An 8,194-nucleotide genomic window follows, 5' to 3' on the forward strand; every position below is an offset into this window, starting at 1 on the left:
CGGTATGTGTTCGCTCACCTCCCGATCTACTGAGCCGACCTGTGACAGTCTCATTGTCACAGGTCGGCTAGAACTATGAGGTGAGTGAAAAGCACTCACCTCATAGTTCTCCTTTAACTCCTGAGTTAAATGAGCACTGTGAATAGGGTCTCTGGTTAGGGATGGTGTATACATACATTTTATGTCAAAGTATGTGGATGCCCCTCCAAAATATGGAGTTCAGCTGTTTCCAGTGAAGGGTACTGCTAACGATACAACACATACATAGACGATTTTGTGCATTCAGCCTTTTGACAAAGAAAGAGGAAAATACTATTCTCTTCCAGCATGACGGTGCCCCTGTGACCAGCTCCATAGAGACATGGTTTGATGAGTGTGGAGGAACTCAAGTGGCCTACACAAAGCTCTAACCTCCACTCTTCTGAGCATCATTGGGATGAATTGGAATGCTGATTTATGTGCCAGATCTTGTCATCCAATATTAGTACTTGAGCTCACAAATGCTGTTTTTGCTGAATGAGCACACATTCCCTCAGACACACTTCTTAATCTTGTAGAAAGCCATCCCAGAAGTATGGAGGCTGGTATAGCTGCATAGAAGGTACAACTCCATATTGATGACCATGGTTTTGGAATAAGATCCAACTGGCTCATATGGGTCAGTTGGCTTTATAGTGTGTTGGATCAGACAGCAGGCACAAATGTTTAAAACGATGGGTTGTAGCTAAAGTGCTGGTCTGAAGAAACAAAGGTGTGTGTCGTATATCTATCGCTTAATGTTCCTATTAGTTGTTACTACGTCAAGCCTTGCACTGCCAGTAGAGGGCGACAGAACACAAAATAAAACATTATTTAGTCTCCCCTTTAGATTGGCAATCTCAGTCAGTTGCATTTAGAACAGGGATGTCCAAACTCCGGGCCTCCAGCTGTGGTGGAACTACAAATCCCATGAAGCATCTCTCTCTGGGAGTCGTGGCTGTTAGAATCTTGCAAAGCCTCATGGGATTCGTAGTTCCACCACAGCTGGAGGGCCGCAGTTTGGGCATCCCTGATTTAGAAGGACACAGACAGCAAGGAAATTAACTGAAGGGCTTTGAACCCTTCCTTACGCGAAAACTAAAACAAAACATTTTAGCAATACATTAAAAAAAAGAGTTAAACCCAGGTGATGTCACTTAACCTGGATTCATACCTGAACGACATGAAATATGCGTGTTTTTGTGTAGCGTGTCTTTGCACATGTTTTATGTACATAAAGTCGCACGTTTTTGCAAGCAGATCTTGACACATTGCTCTAAATAGGCAAAAACACTTTTTTCCCCCTCTCTCTCTCTCTCTCTCTCTCTCTCTCTCTCTCTCTCTCTCTCTACAGGTACTTTGAATGTATTTTTAAGATTTAGTTCCTGAGTTTAGTGTCACTTTAAAGATCACATATCATTTGTTATCCAGGCTGTAACATCAGTTTTAGGGGGCAGGTCCTCTTTAATATCTGTGAGTATTAGAAGATCCTAACACTGGCCTGAAAAGTAGGAATGAGTGGATGTCCGGTAACATAGCAGACCAGCATTATCCTGTCTAGACTGTTATGTGCCGCACTGACTTGTTTAGTTTGGCCGCAGAGCGTTTCAATTTCCAGTAACTGAAAAGGAAGACATTATTTCTAATTCTGGAATGACCGGGACATAATTGCAGTCCGATATCATGTAAACATTTCATCTCAGCATGTCCTGCACAAATAAATATATGCCATCCTGGAGTTCATTTAATTAAAATGAATGTTGTGTTTGTCATGTGAAAGAGGCAAAGTCAACCGCTAATCTGGTATATAAATATAACTGCTATAGCACATGGCAGTGACAGTTATGTGACAGTTCATACAGTAGTAATATGATTTCCCGTCATAGTTCCATCAGTGCTCCCCAAATATGTTCTGTTTTGTAGATGACATAACTGCTCTCTGTATACAGTATGTGTTGTATTTAATGCTAAAGTTTAATCTGCTTACATCAACGATTCCCTTAGTACCCCCCATCTACATGCTAATGAGATTTTTTTTAAATAAAACCTTCCCATTATAATGACATGCACCTAATTTCAGACCCAATAAACAGAGATGTCCCCTGCACACCATACAGCAATCAGGACCTTTGATGCTTGAAATAGCAGTGGTGCTTGCAGTGTCCTCAGATGGCGCCGTGCAAATCCAGAGATGATGGCAGTGAAGATCACCAGCACTCGCAAGATGGAATAAATAAAAAAGTTATTTTTATTGTAGAACAACGTCACATGTATAATATAGCCAATGTTTTGGAACCTCCCAGGGTCCCTTCATCATAGTGACTATGTTTGCCCTGATGAAGGGACTCTGTGCGGTTCCGAAAAGTTGGCTATAATATACATGTGAAGTTGTTCTACAATAAAAAGAACTTTTGTATTTATTCCATCTTGCAAATGTTGGTGATCTTCACTGCTATCATAATTTCAGACCCAGTCATGTCATCCCTGGGATTCTTTGCGTTTCTATGCAATGTCAGCAGAAGGCAAATCATGGCTGGTGGGAGGGGGTGGCAGGTGCTGTGCACAGCTTCCGGAAAACATCACAGCACCCTGCTTCAGTACTTGTTTGAAGAGCCCTCAGCCCTGATGCAAACAGTGGGCTGGCTTTTGGGAGGAGTTATGTCAATATCAAAGTGCCTTGATGGGTGAGTAATGGTCTGGAGGAGAGGGACTTCCTAGATAGGCTGTGTTTGCTTGCAGACCACTTTTAGGCTGCTTTTCTTTCTTTCTTTCTTTCTTTCTTATAACAACTGTAAAATTTTGGATTTTCCAATCAATTTAACTTTGTGTCAATGGTCACCGGGACAAATAGAAGGGTGAATCTCAGTGGGGACAGATAGAGGGGTGAGTCTCCCCAGCGGGGACAGATAGAGGGGTGAAAATTGCAATTTTCTGTATTTGGCAGCGCCATCCGCAGTCACTCCGAGCACCCCTCCCAGATCACAGGGTCATACCGGTAAGGAGTGCAACTAGCCTTTTCTTTTTTCTTAGATAGAGGGGTGAATCTCCCCAGCAGGGTCAGATGAAGGGTGAATCTCCCCAGCGGGGTCAGATGAGGGGTGAATCTCCCCAGCGGGTTCAGATGAGGGGTGAATCTCCCCAGCGGGGTCAGATGAGGGATGAATCTCCCCAGCGGGGTCAGATGAGGGGTGAATCTCCCCAGCGGGGTCAGATGAGGGGTGAATCTCCCCAGCGGGGTCAGATGAGGGGTTAATCTCCCCAGCGGGGTCAGATGAGGGGTGAATCTCCCCAGCGGGGACAGATGAGGGGTGAATCTTCCAAGCGGTGACAGATAGAGGGGTGAATCTTCCCAGCGGTGACAGAGGGGTGAATCTTCCCAGCGGGGACAGATAGAGGGGTGAATCTTCCCAGCGGGGACAGATAGAGGGGTGAATCTTCCCAGCGGGGACAGATAGAGGGGTGAATCTTCCCAGCGGGGACAGATAGAGGGGTGAATCTTCCCAGCGGGGACAGATAGAGGGGTGAATCTTCCCAGCGGGGACAGATAGAGGGGTGAATCTTCCCAGCGGGGACAGATAGAGGGGTGAATCTTCCCAGCGGGGACAGACAGAGGGGTGAATCTTCCCAGCGGGGACAGACAGATGGGTGAATCTTCCCAGCGGGGTCAGACAGATGGGTGAATCTTCCCAGCGGGGACAGATAGAGGGGTGAATTATATTTTTTATCAGAAGTAAAGTTGGTATTCACATATATTAGTAATATGTACAGTTCCCTAAGTAATAATTGATAAACATGAACTTCAGGTAACTGCTAGATACACAGAGATATGAGATACATATATGGGCGCTGTTTTATCTGCCAAAGGATTTGTATTCATCTCCATCCATGAGAACTGCATCTGGCAGGGTTGGACCTGATTTTCATTTTCAGCTGTAGTTCAGTTGCACTTACAGGTCTTGTCCCTCCCCCAGACTGTGACTGTGACTGGACAGTGACAGGAGAAGCAGCAGATTGATGATCTCATCTCTCTATTCCTGTCGGCAAGTATCTACAGTTGAAGCAGTACAGTTGATTGGCTCCTTGTACAGCTTCTTCTTCTGTCTGAGCTCTTCTCTACAGGGACTGATATTAATATCAGGTACTTGCATTGCTTGCATATAAAAAATACATTCATTCATGTATGATTGATTGCAGAGCTGCATACATTTGTGTCTTTTTTTTTTTTTTTTTTTTTAATCTGTCTGGAGTTCAGCTTTTAAAGCATAACTCCAAATATTTTTTTAACTCTTCCAGTGGGGCTACCCCTACACTGCAAGGGAAGTGCTCATTTTTGTCTAGGTTTACAAATGACAAAGTTATACTCGCACGATCCTCGGAGCCGGCTGGTTCTTTCCCCCTCCTCTGCGGTGGTCTATCACATTCTAAACACTGTAGGGACCGAGGGACATCACATCACTGCAGCGGAGAAGGAGACCGGAGGAAGGAACCAGTCTAAGAGCAAGTTGGCTCCGAGTATCGGGTGGGTATAACTTCATTTTTGAACCGAGACAAAAATGAGCACTTAACCCTTGCAGTGCCAGGGTAGCCCAACTGAAAGGGGTTAGAAAATGTTTCCTCGGAGTTCAGCATCCAGTTGAATTTTAAAGGTGCGACGTTATTCCTCCCCGGCTATGCGCTATATTTACTGGGCTGACATCCCCGTTCACCAGAACGCGCCACGTTTCTCAGGCTTATCTCCAAATATAGCTGATGCGTTTTGTCTATAGTTTGAGGCCACGTAAATCTACAGCAGGTGCCCGGGGGCTATGTTCCTGTGTGGTTGGTATTCTTCGGATTCTCTTTTAATGACAGCTGTGCTCTGGGCATTTGTGAAAGAAAACTATTCGACATGGCATGCACAGGAATGTGAAATGAGCACAACCTTGCCAAAGGCACTGAAAGGTTTCAGGTGGAGTACATTAAACATATGTGGATTTTATATAACGTTTTAGGCATTTTAGAGGGGACCCGTGGCTTCAGTACTTTGTCACTGACCTGGATGCATGCAGCAAGTATGGTCAGAGTGACGTCAGATCTGCTTTGCATACTTGTTCCAGGTCAGCAACTGATATTCTCTCTTTGAAGAAGTTATCAGGGAAGAGTTAAAATGAAAAGTTAGTGGTTTTCAGTTGATTTAAAGCAGAACTCCAGATAGATCAAATATTAACCATTGCAGTGGGGCTACCCCCGGACTGCAAGGGTTAAGTGCTCGTTTTGTCTATGGAGCTAAAATAACAGTTAGGCCTTGTTCACACCAAGCGTGTTCCGCGAGCAGAGCAGTTACAGACCGGAGCAAAACTGCGTCCAATGTATTCCAATGGTATTTATAGCTCCAGTTCACATCGCAGCGTTCCAGAGCAGGTATAAAAAAAATGGAGCAGGCCCTATTTTACCTTCTCTGGAACGCTTGCAAATGCATAAAAAACGCATGCAAACACCCTGGAACGCACTAAAAGCCCATTTTAAACGAAATAATTTTTTTTTTTTTGTAAACCAAAACCGGCCCGGAACGCATCAAAAACGCGGCACAACCCACTGCCCTGCGTGTGCAGAAACTCATGCAGATCTGCTCTGCGTTTGGTGTCAACAAGGCCTTAGAGCCACCCGAACCATGTTTCCGGCTGGCTCTTAGACCGGTCCCTTCAGCCTCGTTTCCCCTCCATTCAAGCAGTCTAAGGTCCTGTGCATCATCACATTCTATACAGTGTATAGAACGTGAGGACAGTGAAGGGACATTCTGGAGCAGAGGAGGAGACAGGCTGGAAGCAGCAGTGTAAGAGACAGCCGGGATCGCGGTTCGGGTGAGTATAACTTTGTTTTAGCTCCCTAGACAAAATGAGCACTTAACCCTTTCATTGCAAGGGTTAAGATTTGAATTGCTCGGAGTTCTGCTTTAATATTTTTATGCTTAAAAATGTTTAAAGGAGAAGTATTGGGAGAGTAAAATATACTCTTCCCAATACTTTGAGCCGTTGAGGATACCAAGAGCTAAACGATCGTGTAACTGCAGGTCACTCAGCTCACGGTCTCCTCTCTGCAGAAAGTGATGACTGTCAATCACCGCTCCCCACAGGGATCCCCCCCACTCCCCCTCACTGCTCCTCCAGCCCTCTGGGGAGGGGGCAGGCACAGCTGGCTCTGGTTCTAGAGGCTCAGAATTGTCTATCAATGAGGCAGAGGTGAGGATCCTGACAATGTTGTCAGAATCCTTCCCGACTGCAACGCAGCTCAGCGTATAATGAGCAGCACCTGCAATATGCTGACTTTGGACCCCAGGAGTATATTAGTAAATGTAGTTCTGTGACCCAAAATAGTGGTAAAGCCAGAAAAGATTTGGCTTTACTTGTCTTTTTAAACTGTTGTTTCTGTCTTGTTTTTATCAATATACAATTTTTGTTTTAGAAATGAACATTTATTCATAACAAAGAATCCCCAAAGAACTTTGGGTTAGCTGAGAAGATATCCCAGCAGATTGCTTTGCACCTCCCTTTCTCAGATTGAAACCTCAGATGTCTGGTAAATGAGGAGTTACTGATGACTCATTCCACATCTATAAACAATGGACTCCTTTCAGAGACCATCGCTCCATCTGCTGGTTTAATGAAAGGTTGCATAATATTAATATGTATTATTTCATATTTACCTCATTTCTAATGCCATTTCTTTTAGTCCTGACCATAATAAAGAAAATATGTGAGAAATTTTTTTTTTCTTTTTTAACCACCTCCGGGCCGGCCGTAGTAAAAAAACGGCCGGCCCGAGCTCTCTAGATCTGAGCGGGCGTCTTTAGACGTCCGCTCAGACACGCCCCCCCGCGCGCGCCGCTCGGCGCGCGCGAGCGGGAAATGGGCGTTTTTTAAAAACAGGCAGCGATGCCTGTCACCATACAAGCGATCCGCCGGCTGTAGAGCCGGCGGATCGAGTTCCAGTCAAATGAAAAACAAAATAAATTAGGGATGTCCCGATACAGGGCATTTTCAGGAGTACTTGTAGCGCGGCGGGCGGTAAGTGTTGTGTGGACAGTCTCTTCTCCCTGCTGGTGCTGGCTGCAGAGCTTTGTGTCCCTTTCACAGACCTCTGTAGCCAACACGAGAAGGGAGAAAAGACTGAGGGTGAAATCAGCCTCTTGCAATTCCATATACAGCAGAAATCAGCGATTCCATATACAGCAGAGGTCAGAGAGGAGGAGAGTGAAGCAGCACAAGGAGCCAGCCAATCAGGTGTGCTGTAGAGCTGATAGGAGAGAGCACAGTAGAAGAGAAATTACCTCTTTAGTTTGCTGCTTCTCCTTTCACTGTCCAGTCACATGGTGGGGAAAAGACAAGACCTTTTAAGTGTTACTGAACTGAAGCCGTTAAAATCAGGTCTCCTGCCCTGTCAGACAGGACTGTGCTATGTGTCAGTGCTGTTTAAATCTTGGGACTGCATGGACAGAAATAAAAACCCATTAAGCTGGTAAAACAGCTCCTTATATGTATTATATTTGTGTATTTAGCTGGAGATCAGCTTTAAACTGTTTTCCGTGATTTTCGACCCTGTTATTTAAGACCAACCACAGGGTGCGGGGAAGGTTTATATTCTGAACTAATTTTCTGATTTCTTGCTACTGTGTTTCCTTTTACAGATAATATCATATTTCTGAGTGATACGCGAGAGAGACCATGATGTACCCTTGACCCCCTGTCCTTCCTTGTATGTACAGCCCTGATCTTAGCAAAGTGTATTTCAAATTACCGTTTTTTCTTTTCACTTTCCTCAGGAGAATAAAATCCTGTTTTCTATGAATTCTCGTGTCTGTGTTCAGGTTTGTACAGCGGGACACATCTGAATTGATGTCAGCGACACTTGTGTAGCGCCTATGTGCACCGCGCAGTACTGCAGCTGCACCTCTGACGTCTTACAGCTCCCAGGCAATCTGGGGCCAGGACTGGCTTTACTTATCTCCCAAATTTATACAATGCTGACATGTTCTACAGGTTCTTGTGAGATACCAAGAATGCAATCAAATGGTCGGGACAATAGTTACATCAGAAACATCCACCCAATGGGAGGAGGTGAGAGATGTGAGACCCAAAAGACAAAGCGGAGAAGATGGTGGCACCAGTGGAAGGAGTGTCGGGTGGGGGTGGGGGTGGGG

General features: G+C 45.0%; 1 protein-coding gene across 1 annotated transcript in view; it reads left to right on the forward strand.

Moving 5' to 3' along the window:
• Positions 1–7,778, forward strand: part of SSBP1 (single stranded DNA binding protein 1) — a 23,168-nt gene extending 15,390 nt beyond the window's left edge. Inside the window, exon 7 of the mRNA XM_018563934.1 lies at positions 7,682–7,778. Coding sequence (XP_018419436.1) covers positions 7,682–7,722 — 41 coding nt within the window. The 3' untranslated portion in view covers positions 7,723–7,778. The remainder of the gene's footprint in view (positions 1–7,681) is intronic.
• Positions 7,779–8,194: the final 416 nt, after the last annotated feature.

The sequence above is a fragment of the Nanorana parkeri genome, unplaced genomic scaffold (assembly GCF_000935625.1).
Source record: "Nanorana parkeri isolate BGI_ZX_2015 unplaced genomic scaffold, ASM93562v1 scaffold712, whole genome shotgun sequence".
In the NCBI taxonomy this organism is placed as follows: domain Eukaryota; kingdom Metazoa; phylum Chordata; class Amphibia; order Anura; family Dicroglossidae; genus Nanorana; species Nanorana parkeri.